At 40.8% G+C, this 15,312-nt stretch overlaps 1 protein-coding gene across 5 annotated transcripts in view; it reads right to left on the reverse strand.

Moving 5' to 3' along the window:
• LOC124142186 (protein sidekick-2-like) overlaps nucleotides 1-15,312 on the reverse strand; it is a 118,221-nt gene that overhangs the window by 3,407 nt on the left and 99,502 nt on the right. For 4 of the 5 annotated variants that reach the window (XM_046510489.2, XM_046510491.2, XM_048400057.1 and 1 more), the window contains 5 exons: nucleotides 9,581-9,604; nucleotides 7,192-7,311; nucleotides 4,993-5,265; nucleotides 2,938-3,243; nucleotides 1,516-1,686 (listed from right to left, as the gene is read on the reverse strand). In XM_046510489.2, coding sequence (XP_046366445.2) covers nucleotides 1,516-1,686; nucleotides 2,938-3,243; nucleotides 4,993-5,265; nucleotides 7,192-7,311; nucleotides 9,581-9,604 — 894 coding nt within the window. The remainder of the gene's footprint in view (nucleotides 1-1,515; nucleotides 1,687-2,937; nucleotides 3,244-4,992; nucleotides 5,266-7,191; nucleotides 7,312-9,580; nucleotides 9,605-15,312) is intronic. The other variant, XM_046510490.2, reaches the window with a different exon arrangement.

Here is a 15,312-nt window from a genome sequence, read left to right on the forward strand (position 1 = left end):
AGGTTTGTCAGCGCCATACCCGGCTCGTTGGTCTCACCGAAGTGGTAAACGTCTGAGACCTGCGTCATACATTAAGCTGACACGCCGTGATATAACTGGAACAATGTTATAAGCAGCGTTAAACCCAACTCACTCACTCACTCATAATCAAGGAGGGACGGTGCGGTAGCCTCGTGGTTAAAGTGTTCGCTCGTCACGCCGAAGTTCCATGGGTACAATGTGTGAAGGGCATTTCTGGTGTCCAACGCCGTGATATTGCTGGAATATTGCTAAAAGCGGCGTAAAACTATATTCACTCCCGCACTCACTCATCATCGAGGATGGCAGGTGAGGTTTGAGTCACCCGTTTATAAGGTTCTCTTGTCGTTTTCAATTCTGATTTAGTGCATAATGGGTCTCCACTGCACTATCGGATCGATGACGTGGCTGATTGCACGACCACCCGAACTACTCTCGTCGCCTCATACGGCGAGCTGTTGTTGCTGTGGGTGAACTCGGAAAAGGAATTATGGGTAAGTATATGGGAAGCATCTGCCCGAGGCAAGGGAGTTGTCTTAGTGTAAAAGTCCAGTTTCCAACCTTGTCGAATCATTCGTGACCAACTCGTGTTATTCCGGGACAACCCGAATAGCGACTCGTGCCTCTCTCGTGGTCATTTTTGCGACTGGGTTCCGTCTAAGCGCGTCTAAGCACGTTGCGTAATGATTCACGTATATTCCCTCATATATCATATAAATTCTAGATCCTATTGAACACATCGGGACTAACAGTATTATACTGTATGATTGAACAAATGTAACTGTATTTTTTATACATTTTCAAATGTAAGACATATGTAAAATTAAAATAAATATTCCTGTGGGATTCTTTGACCGAAGTATTTGAAGTCATACGCGCATTCTGATTGGTTTGTCGTATTTTCGCACATAACATTCATCGATAGGGGCAAGAGTCTTCTTACACGTCACGGAAAGGGCCGAGTGGAGACGCATGTTGCCGAACTAGGTTGGAATGTCTGGGGTTGATCGTAGCGTCACCAGCGGCTGTTACGAGTTATGTCCCTTCCATGTCCCTCCTATTGACCAATCAGATTCCACTTCTAATATCACTGGCATTTGCTTCAGACAAAATGGCGTCACCCAGTCAAGACGATCTGATCGGTAATCAAGATATACATAGCAATAAAACGGGTCTTACTTCGCGAAATGCATCAAATCAGGTGAGCACCTTCATTAAATGCACGAAAAGATAAGGTAAATATTTGTTGACGCCGAGTTGGCGGAACACATGCTTTGCAAATACTGCAATCGACCGAAATCTGCACGGCAGTTTACAAACCGGATGTCGATTTCGTTACACGATTTTGATTGGACTATGCATAAACCCGTTAGTCCCGCCAAAGTATAACTCCATAATTGCAGCCTAGTTCGGCAAGGATGGAAACTGGATTTTTATAGTCAGTTAACGCCCTTGCCCCGGGAAGTGTTTCACACGTGTGCTTGCAAAGTGACGAACCTTTCATGGTGACTCTGGCCCTTTCTGACAGCTGCAGAGGGAACCTGTCCTTGTACCACGTGACTGAGGCCGTGGGGTCATTGGATGAACAGTAGAGTCGAATCGTCTCCCCCCGAGCTGCTGCGGTCACTACTGGGTGCTTCACAATGGAAGGGAAATCCTCGGGTCTCTCTGAAAACACAATCTCGATTACTTTGATTTATGTATAATATACAAAGGACGTAATCTACAACAACTATTGGAGGGTGATGTCAGTTTTGATTATTTAGAAACCCATTTGTTCTCAATTTGTTTCAGATGGAGGGGGCGCGGTGGGGTAGCCTACTGGTTGTTGCGCTGAACACCTGCGTTCGATTCCTTACATGGGCACAATGTGTGACGCCCATTTCAGGTTTCCCCTGACGTGATATTGCTGGCAGTGATCAGTTGTCAAGAAGTTACTATAAATAGGTGCTAGTGTGGTGTGTAAACTTCCGGTCCATATACCGCGGACGGTGATATGGGCGGTTATAGAAGCATATTGGAATTTCTGTGATGTTCTTTATTGTGAGGACCATCTGGAACTTTCTATTAGCTGGTTAGGCTGTATAATGATAAATCGTTGGACAAGAGCGTTTTTACGGGACCTAACGCATTTCACCGCTTCGAAACTAGCTTTCATGTGAGGATCGCTCATCATCCCTGATTCCCTGCCTAGCTTATCTCGGAAGCTTCACCACTGTCGCCGCTGGGTACATATATATTATTATCACCGATTTTTGCTATCACCATTGTGTTTTTGAATTTGATACTGACCACTGCCATTATATTATTTATTGCCATTGAAAATTGTACTACCACTCTATTGAGTACTGGACCGCCTCTGTGGTCTAGTGGTAGAGCGTCCGCCCGGAGAGCGGAAGGTCCGGGGTTCGATCCCGGCCGCGTCATACCAAAAGACGTTTAAAGATAATAGTTGTTGTTACCCTGTCTGGCGCTCGGCATTAAGGGACTAAAACAAGGACTGGTCGGCTCGGAGTCAGTATACTGTGTCTGATTTGGGTATTCATGTTAAACTGCGGCATGGTATCTCAGTGGGCTAGCACTATAAATCTGCATCAGTCCGGACTAGTACAAGCAGCCACACACACACATGTGCATGCACGTCGCTATATAAGTGCAATAATCTTGGACGCGATGTTAAACCCAATTTCACCTTACCTCACCTTTTATGTACTGCCATTGTAATTGCTGTGCAGAAATGTGTATTGATTTGTAAACCTAGTTAATATTTGTAATTCATTTCTTGACAGTATACCACTTGTTGGGTGTTGGTTGGTTTCACAATAGGTTCTTTTACGTATAGATTTCTGGGTTAACATATTGTTTCAATTTGGGAATCGACGCGTAACATTATTATTATCATGAGTATGTTGCCTGTACCGTTCAGTCTGTAAACTTTGAGGGTAGTGGCCGCTTCACTGTAGCCCAGGTCATTCTCCACTGTACAAGAGAACGCGCCCTCGTCTCGGCTCTCCTGCACCTTCCCGACCTCCAGTACGGACACCCCGTCCCTCTCCTCCAGGTAGTACGTCTGGTCAAAGTCCTGGCGGGACAGGCGCTTCCCGTTCCGCTCCCAGAATACATTGGGCTTGGGCTGCCCCACCCCGTGGCAGAAGAAGCTGACGGAGGCCCCGACAACCACTGCCTTTCCCTGGGGCTTCCGAAGAATGACCCCCTTGAACTTCACTGTAGACAGAAACATACCCATCAGTATCTGGCTTCATCAGGACAATGTTCAAGTTTGAATTTGAATCTGCGTTGAACTATTTGAATCTGATTTGTGGTTTGAACCTAACTTACAAATACTTGATCACACATACAGAATCCCGTCACTACTTTTAAGAATATCAAAATTCTCGTCTCCCTAAAGAAAAATGTAAATGGAATAGACTACCTCTTCATGGCAGATTACGGCCCCTGTGAGGAGAATTCCAATATGTATTTAAGTGTCCTTTCTTGCCACGATAGAGTCGGATCCTCAAAATAGCTATCCCCAAAACGTCCAGCAGATTGCGTATACTATTATGACAGTATTAAGATAATTGCATTTTGAGTTCTTGATGTTTAAAATATGAAACACAATCTTTAGATATTCGATAAAATCGATAATTATAATGTTATTTTTCGCGAACGCCTGGTGTCATCACTATTTGATAGTGATTCATAAACACATGCCTATGATACTGTCGGAATCGCACAACCGGCTGTGAATTGAGCGGATATTTCTTATGAATATGGAAAGGGTTTTGTCGCTGTTATTTACTGTATTACATTAATTGTATAATGTACCTACATAATCAATGCCTGTTCTCTGATTGCCATATAGTATATACAGGGCCTGAACTGAAATAAAGTGCTGTTGTGAGCCAACTCTTTAACTGCTACACTACACCAACAGTCCCAACGCATGTCTACGTTATAATTCTACATACTATTTGTTGCCATTTGAGGGGGGCACGAGTGGCCCAGTCGTCTAAGGCGCCGCGATTCGCTGTGCAGAATTGCGTCTCTTGGGCACGCCAGGAACCTATGATTGTGGGTTCGAATCCCGGTTCGCCCCGATTATGTTTCTAGGTTTGACAGCACCATACCCGTGCTCGTGGGTTTCACCGAAGTGGTAAACGTCTGAGACCTGCATCACTTCGGGCTTTCCTCCCACATTAATCTGACACGGCGCGATATAACTGGAATACTGTTAAAAGCGGCGTTAAACCCAACTCACTCACTCATTATTGCCATTTTTGAATTACCGAAAACTCTATTCCATTACCTTAGCCTAATATACGAGGGAAGCTCAAATGACGAGGCCGTTCAGCTTTGATGAAGGCCACAGACAGACAAAGGACGAACACCAGCACTAGGGGAGACAACTGTACACAACAAATTGAGACGCCCCACAGCAACAGGTCATGTTTCTCACTCGCCAAACTTATCCACATTAAGTATACTACCCAAAAGAAGTTAAAGAACACTCGATTCTTTCATCTTACTATAGCTAATCTGTCTTCGTGTGTTCTTTGCATATTAACTATTATAAATTTGAAATAATCGGGTTTTCTATATTTATTTTGAGTAGTATAGTTGTTATTTAAACGGTAGCTCGGTCATTTCACTGTTACTTTTCACAGGCATTTATGAAAATCACACCAAGTCAGGTATTTGTGTATACATTTCACACTTTGATTTTTAAATTAGATCCCTGGAGATTGTCTTGTCAAGATGCGATCAATTAAGGCTGCTGTCATATATCTGGAATATTGCTGAATGCGGCGTTAAATAAATAAATAAATACATAAATAAATGATAAATAAATAAATAAATAAATAAATAAATAAATAAATAAATAAATAAATAAAAATAAAAATAAATACACAAATTATTTTTGTTTAAATAAATAAATAAATAAACATCAGAGCCCTGGATGTAGTTCCTCACCCGTCCTGTCGATTTGGACTCGGGCGTCGATACTATCGGTCCCCTTAATGTTTTTGACCTCACACGTGTACAAGGCCGACACATACACCTCCGGCAACACAAGCTGGCCTCGGCCAGTAGAAACCTCCGTTGTTTCTAAGTAGGTCCCGTCAACAAGCCAGCGTATCGTTGGCTCCGGCACGCCCTCTGCTGCGCATGACAATGTGACTGGAGATCCGGGTTTCACATAGGCATCTTCGGGAAATTCCGAAAATTCAGGCGGACTTTTCTTTACTGAAATATTCAAAATACACGTTAAATGCACAATATTGTTTTTATCTAAGACGAATCTAATAGAATGTAAACACATGTGTTTCCATATGACGCCTTAAGTTATTTCACGTTCAAATATCAAATACATATCCAGAACTCATGGTATTTACCTATCATACACAAATGATGCTACTTATTATTTCAGATTGGCCTCGATTATTTTTTTAGGTTTGGCAGCACCATATGCGTGCTCGTGGGTTTCACCGAAGTCGTAAACGTCTGAAACCTGCATCACTTCGGGCTTTCCTCCCACATAAATCTGACACGCCGCGATTTAACTGGAATAATGTTAAAAGCGGCATTAAACCCAACTCACTCACTCAGATAGAAGATATTGCTTCGACTTTGTTCCCAAACCAAATGCATGACTCCTTTCCAAATAAAGTCATTAAAATTAAAATGTAAATGTTAAACGTTACAAAATGTCTAGCAAAAGATTACATTAACACATTTTCATTCCGGAATTCATATCTTCACTCTCGTAAAGACGGCTGTCACTGGTTACATTGCGCAATGCGGGATCTTACGGTGGCCCAGAAGGGACATGGAGTAACCTTTTGCAAATTGACACAATTTGTCATACAAATATGTGATAAATCATGTATGTATTAAAACAACCGAAAACATGGAAAATGTACTTTAAAGTAGCTATTGAATCGCTGAAATGTGAAGCGAAAATGCCAAAAACTGAAACCAAAATTTTTCTTCATTTTCATTTTAGTTTTTGACATTTTCATTTTAGTTTTTGACCTTTTCGGTTTTGTTTTGGACATTTCCGTTTTAGTTTTTCACATTTTCGCTTCACTTTTCAGCGATTCAATATCTACTTTATACCAGATTTATCACATATTTGTATGACAAATCGTGTTAATGTGCAAAAGGTCACGATAAAAGTAAGTGAAATATCCTAATATTGAAAAACAGACTCCATGTCCCTTATGAGCCACCGTAGGAATATAAGTCCTGTGAACTGACCGTTTACGCAAGCGACAGCCCTAGCAACGGGAGTGGGTGAATGTTGTTTTGTGCCATAGTCGGCAATATTTACTCTATATCACCGTAGCATGTATACTATCAAATAGGTGCCAGGGGAATGAGTGGTTGATAGTCTGAGCAACGATCCACACATTTAATTTTCGATATATACTCACCGCCAAAAGAAACGCGTATACCAAACATATTGGTTAATATATGAAGAATTACTCACATTCAAGAGATATTAGGTTTGGTTCGAAGCACAAACCAACATACTGGTGTGTTGTGTGAACCGATATCGATGCTCATGAACTCATTACATGTGACGTCATAGATCCATGACTCGAGATGCATCATTTGGATCAGCGTTTGGAAATCACGTGCAGCACGTGGTTAAGAATAAATGTACTCTGTGTTAACACTTGGATGATTGTTATTTTGCTCATTAATTGGTATACACACTGGAAACAACTCTTCTCAACGTACATACTTCTCTATATGTTTCTTTTGGCGATGAGTATATTATTAGTCGGGGGCACGGATGGCCCAGTCATCTAAGGCGCCGCGATTCGCTGTGCAGAGTTGCGTCCCTTGAGCACTCCAGAAACCTATGATTGTGGGCTCGAATCCCGGTTGGCCCCGATTATGTTTCTAGGTTTGACAGCACCATACCAGTGCTCGTGGGTTTCACCGAAGTGGTAAACGTCTGAGACCTGCATCACTTCGGGCTTTCCTCCCACAACAAGCTGACACGCCGTGATATAACTGGAATACTGTTAAAAGCGGCGTTAAACCCAACTCACTCACTCACTCGCTCACTATTATTAGTCATCACACATCAACACGTAACAATGATGCTGTATGGTCGTAGGAGAAGAAAGTGTACCGGAGACTGGTTTCCATGTGACTTACATTTGACGTAAAGCTGAGCATCAAAGTTGTAGATGGTGCCGAACCTATTCTCGGCCGAGCAGACATATTTGCCCATGTCACTCACAGTTGCGTTTAGGATCCATAGCCTGCTCTCCCGCCCTGAAACAGTCAGTGCACTTGTACGTAGCATCTAATACAATGAGACCGCCTCCGTGGTCTAGTGGTAGAGCGTCCGCCCGGAGAGCGGAAGGTCCAAAAGACGTTAAAATATGGTACTTGTTGTTACCCCGTCTGGCGCTTGGCATTAAGGAGCTAAAACAAGGACTGGTCGGCTCGGAGTCAGTATACTGTGTCTGAGTGGGGTATTACTGTTAAACTGCGGCATGGTATCTCAGTGAGCTAGCACTATAAATCGCCATCAGTCCGGACTAGTACAAGCAGCCACACAAACACACATGCACGTCGCTATATAAGTGCAATAATCTTGGACGCGACGTTAAACCCCATTTCACCTCACTAATACAATGACGATGCATGCTACTCAGCATATAAGATAAATATTGACAGGAGCCCTCTCAAGGATCATAATATATCACCAGAAATCAATGTGATGTATTATTTACAGAAAGAAATGTTTTAATTCATGTTACCGTAGAATAACTATTTTGTCCTAAATCTTTCACAAAGCGCATGTCAATCACTCGATCGTCTGGTCCAGACTCGATTATTAACAGACCGCCGTCCCTGGGATATTGCTAAGTGCATCTTTAAACAACAAACAAGCAAACAAACAAAAACTGATATTATTATATCAAACAATTATTCCATAGTGTATGTCACAATCGCATTGTCCCATAATTTAGACACTGTCCTATTTCAAGAACAGTTGGTATCTCAAGAATATTTGGCTCCATGTTTCTGTACATCCTTGTGAGCGGACACAAGTAGTCCAGTCGTCTAAGGAGCCCAATTCGCTGTGCAGAGTTGCGCCCCTTAGGCACGCCAAAAACCTGTGATTGTAGGTTCGAATCCAGGTTCGCTCCGATTATAATTCTACGTTTCTCAGCACCACATCCCTGCTCAGTGGATTCACCAAAGTGGTAAACGTCTAATCTCTGCATCACTTCGGGCTTTCCTCCTACATGAAACTGATGCCGTGATACAACTTGAATACTGTAAAAAGCGGCGTAATCTCACTCATTCTTGTGATCCTGAACACCGCTGTCTACAACATCACCATCTACAGATGTTACGACACCACAACATTGACGTCAACAACAACAAAAACATCCACATTCACTATACATCAATAATTAATATCTACAACAACACTGATCACAGAAAACATTCTAAAGAAAAGAGTCAATAGAAATAATCGCAATTATGTCAAGCATGCGTAAAGATATGTCGAGGGTAAAGATAGCAGTGAGACATGATGCATTAACATTTACACATGGCATATTGCACGTGTTATCACATTTCAGTTGTGTTGCATGTGAACACGTGCACGTGGGATAACGTAAATGTAAACATGTCTGAGCTGCGTTGCACGTGCGTAACATGGCGCGTGTGTATTGATGGCGTGTCGTGCAAGTTAAGGTATGACATGGTGCACCTGTAATCACAATCGTGATGTGATCCACGTGTCATGGCCATCAAACAGTTTAAAAGATGCCTGTTTTGGGCCACAGACAGTTATCAATAAAGTTGTGAGATGGTGAATGTTTACACAAACGTGTAGTGTGTCACGTGAACGAATATTCATGATGGACAAGTCGTCTGAGGCGCCGGAATTCGCTGCCTCCCCCAACAATCTACGATTGCGGGTTAGAAATCAAGTTCGCCTCGATTATGTTTCTAGGTTTGCCAGCACCATACCCCTGCTCGTGGGTTTCACCAAAGTGGTAAACGTCTGAAAGCTACATCACTTCGGGCTTTCCTCGTCTTAGTCGTCTAAGGCGCCGCGATTCGCTGTGCAGAGTTGCGTCCCTTGGGCAAGCCACAAACCTGTGATTGTGGGTTCGAATCCCGGTTCGCCCCGATTATGTTTCTAGGTTTGTCAGCACCATACCAGTGCTCGTGGGTTTCACCGAAGTGGTAAACGTCTGAGACCTGCATCACTTCGGGCTTTCCTCCCACGTTAAGCTGACACGCCGTGATATAACTGGAATACTATTAAAAGCGGCGTTAAACCCAACTCACTCAGTCACTTTGTGAAAGAAGGGTACAAGCTTATCTGCTCCCATGCTGTGACAGTGTGGTTAAGTTGAGGTTTCATGAAGGTTACATTAAGCAAGAGGTTCCATTACACAAAACATTAACTCGGCGATAGGGCAGATAATGACAGAGAAGTCAAGCCGACTTCAAGAAAAGTCGAGTCACGAAGTAGGTCAACGGTGACACGGAATTGTCATGAGACCATACTCACCAGCTCGCGTGCCATATACTGTAACTATAACAGGTCCCATCAGGTATCAGGTCAGTGATCGTTTTTGTTTGTTTGTTTGTTTGTTGTTTAACGCCGCACTCAGCAATATTCCAGCTATATGACGGCGGTCTGTAAAATAATCGAGTCTGGACCAGACAATCCAGTGATTGATATCATGAGCATCGATCCACGCAATTTGGATCGATGACATGCATTAACCAAGTCAGCGAGCCTGACCACCCGATCCCGTTAGTCGCATTTTACGACAAGCATAGTAGCCTTTTACGGCAAGTATGGGTTGCTGAAGACCTGTTCTAACCCGGAATCTTCACGGGTCTGATCGTTAAATACATAAATAGACATTTAAGAAACGTTTTTACTCGTTTCACGTTGAAGAAATATAACAAACAGATGGACTTTCTGGGTGGGATGCAGACATGGGAACTGAGAACTCGTACAGGTGCCAACCTCCTTTTGATTCCCAGAATGCAGTCTGGTATTCCAGATTCTGCAGGGCACTACGCTGGATGCCATAACATGTTTATCTGGTACGCGGATGCCAATATTAATTGAAATATAGTTTTCCTTGTTTCTTGCAAAGAGCGACAAATCAATAAAATATTAAGCTTTAACCCTATACGCGTGACGTTCCTGCATTTTCTGTGAAAAATCCAGTCTAATTTACTTTAATTGCCATGTAGACTAAGTTCTTCGATTGGATGCCAAGACGAATTAATTGGTATGTCGGATGACTAGAGGTGGGGGTTGGCACCCCCATTATCGCATACCATAGGATGGGGGAAGGGCTGGACGGTGGCTGAGGTTGAAGGTCAAAGGCACCTGATACAATGGACATTGCCAACCAATGAGATGATCAATAGTATTGTGTGTGCTTCCCATAGCCATGCCCAGCCAAAGAACACGAACAATAAAAAAAATAATTAAAAAAACATAATCTTTGAAAGAGGAAATTCTTCCATTGGTACCAGAACGAGTGTACGTATTCAGACTTGCGAAACGGTAAGTGACGTAGGACAGACAGGAGCTCGAGAGACCCAAAAAGTACACACGGTATAACTTATACAGTCAGGTTCAAGTCCGTCAGGGGGGCACGGGTGGCCCAGTCGTCTGAGGCGCCGCGATTCGCTGTGCGGAGTTGTGTCCCTTGGACACGCGAGAAACCTATGATTGTGGGCTCGAATCCCGGTTGGCCCCGATTATGTTTCTAGGTTTGTCAGCACCATACCCATGCTCGTGGGTTTCACCGAAGTGGTAAACGTCTGAGACCTGCATCACTTCGGGCTTTCCTCCCACATTAAGCTGACACGCCGCGATATAAGTGGAATACTGTTAAAAGCGGCGTGAAAACCAAATCACTCACTCAAGTCCGTCAGACGATGAGTGATAGTGACAACAGCGATATGGTATGGACATTTCAGTCTCCCAGGAGTCATTGTATCGAGATTAAGCACAAGTACTTCAAACATTCAGCAGTATTGGTTCAACAATAAGTCTGTCTGCATCCACGCAAATCCCAATCTGTTTCAGTAAATATAGCTTTAAATCATCGTATGCGGCAGGCATTACCAAATGACACTACAACATGCAATCATTTGAAGGCTGTCTACAGATCACACGCTGTAACCGGCTTTGATCTTCACGCAATGTGTAGGCACTGAATATGGAATCCATGGCACACCGATCAAGTTCTCTGTCAACCATTGATTGCTTGATTTATGTACATACGTTACCGTCAGCTTCTGCAATCTAAAACCAATTGAGATCCAGTGTCTACTTAAATGTTGTGTTTAAACAAAACTCGCAGCGGGCCTTATGACAAGTCATACAAATGGAACATTATCAAAAGTTCAAAAAGGAAAATCAATAATTGTATGAACATGCTGGAATGAGGCAGTCAGATATGGCGAAACTAATCTAAATAATACATGGTTTCTTCACGATTATTTATTGGGATGTTTATTTGAACATGTTGGTGACATGCTGGCTGGAAATCTTTAGAAAACGGGTCCTGTGGAACTGATTGTTAATTGGAGAGTGTAGCAAGTCGGCATATCCAGCTGTAGAACGTTTAACTGAACGTTCTGAAATATCACTATTATTGAACCTAATGTCCGGCATCGCTGGAACGTTATCGATGTCTGGGTGTGTGGGAAATGATTATCTGTTTGTTGTGTTTGTCTTTTAGTTTGGATTTAACTATTGCGGGCTTGTCTTGTTCACTTCATCTTTTGAAGTGCCTCGTAACTACACAAACAACATCAACAGTGATGCTTATGTAAGTCATATGAAGACGCTCCCCCTCTACAAGCAACTTGCCACAGAACCAGCCCTCGGCTCATCTGTGTGGCAACAACGATCAGCTGCTATTCTGTTAGTATGTGTATGTGTACTAACATCGTCACACGTATATAGTATGTGTATGTGTACTAACATCGTCACACGTATATAGTATGTTATCTGTGTACTAACATCGTCACACATATATAGTATGTGTATGTGTACTAACATCGTCACACATATATAGTATGTTAGCTGTCTACTAACACCGTCACACATTTATAGTATATTAGCTGTGTACTAACATCGTCACAAATATATAGTATGTTATCTGTGTACTAACATCGTCATACATATATAGTATGTTATCTGTGTACTAACATCGTCACACATATATAGTATGCTATCTGTGTACTAACATCGTCACACATATATAGTATGTTAGCTGTGTACTAACATCGTCACACGTATATAGTATGTTATCTGTGTACTAACATCGTCACACGTATATAGTATTTTGGCTGTGTACTAACATCGTCACACATATATACTATGTTATCTGTGTACTAACATCGTCACACATATATAGTATGTGTATGTGTACTAACATCGTCACAAATATATATTATGTTATCTGTGTACTAACATCGTCACACGTATATACTATGTTATCTGTGTTCTAACATCGTCACACGTATATAGTATGTTAGCTGTCTACTTACACCGTCACACGTATAAAGTATATTAGCTGTGTACTAACATCGTCACACGTATATAGTATGTGTATGTGTACTAACATCGTCATACATATATAGTATGTTATCTGTGTACTAACATCGTCACACATATATAGTGTGTTATCTGTGTACTAACATCGTCACACATATATAGTATGTGTATGTGTACTAACATCGTCACAAATATATAGTAAGTTATCTGTGTACTAACATCGTCACACGTATATAGTATGTTAGCTGTTTACTAACATCGTCACACGTATATAGTATGTTATCTGTGTACTAACATCGTCACACGTATATAGTATGTTATCTGTGTACTAACATCGTCACACGTATATAGTATGGTATCTGTGTACTAACATCGTCACACGTATATAGTATGTTAGCTGTGTACTAACATCGTCACACGTATATAGTATGTTAGCTGTGTACTAACATCGTCACACGTATATAGTATGTTATCTGTGTACTAACATCGTCACACGTATATAGTATTTTGGCTGTGTACTAACATCGTCACACATATATACTATGTTATCTGTGTACTAACATCGTCACACATATATAGTATGTGTATGTGTACTAACATCGTCACAAATATATAGTATGTTATCTGTGTACTAACATCGTCACACGTATATACTATGTTATCTGTGTTCTAACATCGTCACACGTATATAGTATGTTAGCTGTCTACTTACACCGTCACATGTATAAAGTATATTAGCTGTGTACTAACATCGTCACACGTATATAGTATATTAGCTGTGTACTAACATCGTCACACATATATAGTATGTTATCTGTGTACTAACATCGTCACACATATATAGTATGTTATCTGTGTACTAACATCGTCACACATATATAGCATGTGTATGTGTACTAACATCGTCACAAATATATAGTAAGTTATCTGTGTACTAACATCGTCACACGTATATAGTATGTTAGCTGTTTCCTAACATCGTCACACGTATATAGTATGTTATCTGTGTACTAACATCGTCACACGTATATAGTATGTTATCTGTGTACTAACATCGTCACACATATATAGTATGTTATCTGTGTACTAACATCGTCACACATATATAGTATGTTATCTGTGAACTAACATCGTCACACATATATAGTATGTTATCTGTGTACTAACATCGTCACACGTATATAGTATGTTATCTGTGTACTAACATCGTCACACATATATAGTATGTTATCTGTGTACTAACATCGTCACACATATATAGTATGTTATCGGTGTACTAACATCGTCACACATATATAGTATGTGTATGTGTACTAACATCGTCACAAATATATAGTATGTTATCTGTGTACTAACATCGTCACACGTATATAGTATGTTAGCTGTGTACTAACATCGTCACACGTATATAAAATGTTACCTGTCTACTTACACCGTCACACGTATAAAGTATATTAGCTGTGTACTAACATCGTCACACATATATAGTATGTTATCTGTGTACTAACATCGTCACACATATATAGTATTTTGGCTCTGTACTAACATCGTCACACATATATAGTATATTGGCTGTGTGGTAACATCGTCACACATATATAATATGTTATCTGTGTACTAACATCGTCACACGTATATAGTATGTGTATGTGTACTAACATCGTCACACATATATAGTATGTTATCTGTGTACTAACATCGTCACACATATATAGTATGTTATCTGTGTACTAACATCGTCACACATATATAGTATGTTATCTGTGTACTAACATCGTCACACATATATAGTATTTTGGCTCTGTACTAACATCGTCACACATATATAGTATATTGGCTGTGTGGTAACATCGTCACACATATATAATATGTTATCTGTGTACTAACATCGTCACACGTATATAGTATGTGTATGCGTACTAACATCGTCACACATATATAGTATGTTATCTGTGTACTAACATCGTCACACATATATAGTATATTATCGGTGTACTAACATCGTCACACATATATAGTATGTGTATGTGTACTAACATCGTCACAAATATATAGTATGTTATCTGTGTACTAACATCGTCACACGTATATAGTATGTTAGCTGTGTACTAACATCGTCACACGTATATAGTATGTTAGCTGTCTACTTACACCGTCACACGTATAAAGTATATTAGCTGTGTCCTAACATCGTCACACATATATAGTATGTTATCTGTGTACTAACATCGTCACACATATATAGTATTTTGGCTCTGTACTAACATCGTCACACATATATAGTATATTGGCTGTGTGGTAACATCGTCACACATATATAATATGTTAGCTGTGTACTAACATCGTCATACATATATAGTATGTTAGCTGTGTACTAACATCGTCACACGTATATAGTATATTGCCTTTGTACTAACATCGTCACACATATATATTATATTGGCTGTGTACTAACATCGTCACACATATATAGTATATTGGCTGTGTACTAACATCGTCACACATATATAGTATATTGGCTGTGTACTAACATCGTCATACATATATAGTATATTGGCTGTGTACTAACATCGTCACACATATATAGTATGTTAGCTGTGTACTAACATCGTCATACATATATAGTATATTGGCTGTGTACTAACATCGTCACACATATATAGTATATTGGCTGTGTACTAACATCGTCACACATATATAGTATA

The sequence above is a fragment of the Haliotis rufescens genome, unplaced genomic scaffold, assembly GCF_023055435.1.
Source record: "Haliotis rufescens isolate VD_foot unplaced genomic scaffold, xgHalRufe1.0.p SCAF_2, whole genome shotgun sequence".
In the NCBI taxonomy this organism is placed as follows: domain Eukaryota; kingdom Metazoa; phylum Mollusca; class Gastropoda; order Lepetellida; family Haliotidae; genus Haliotis; species Haliotis rufescens.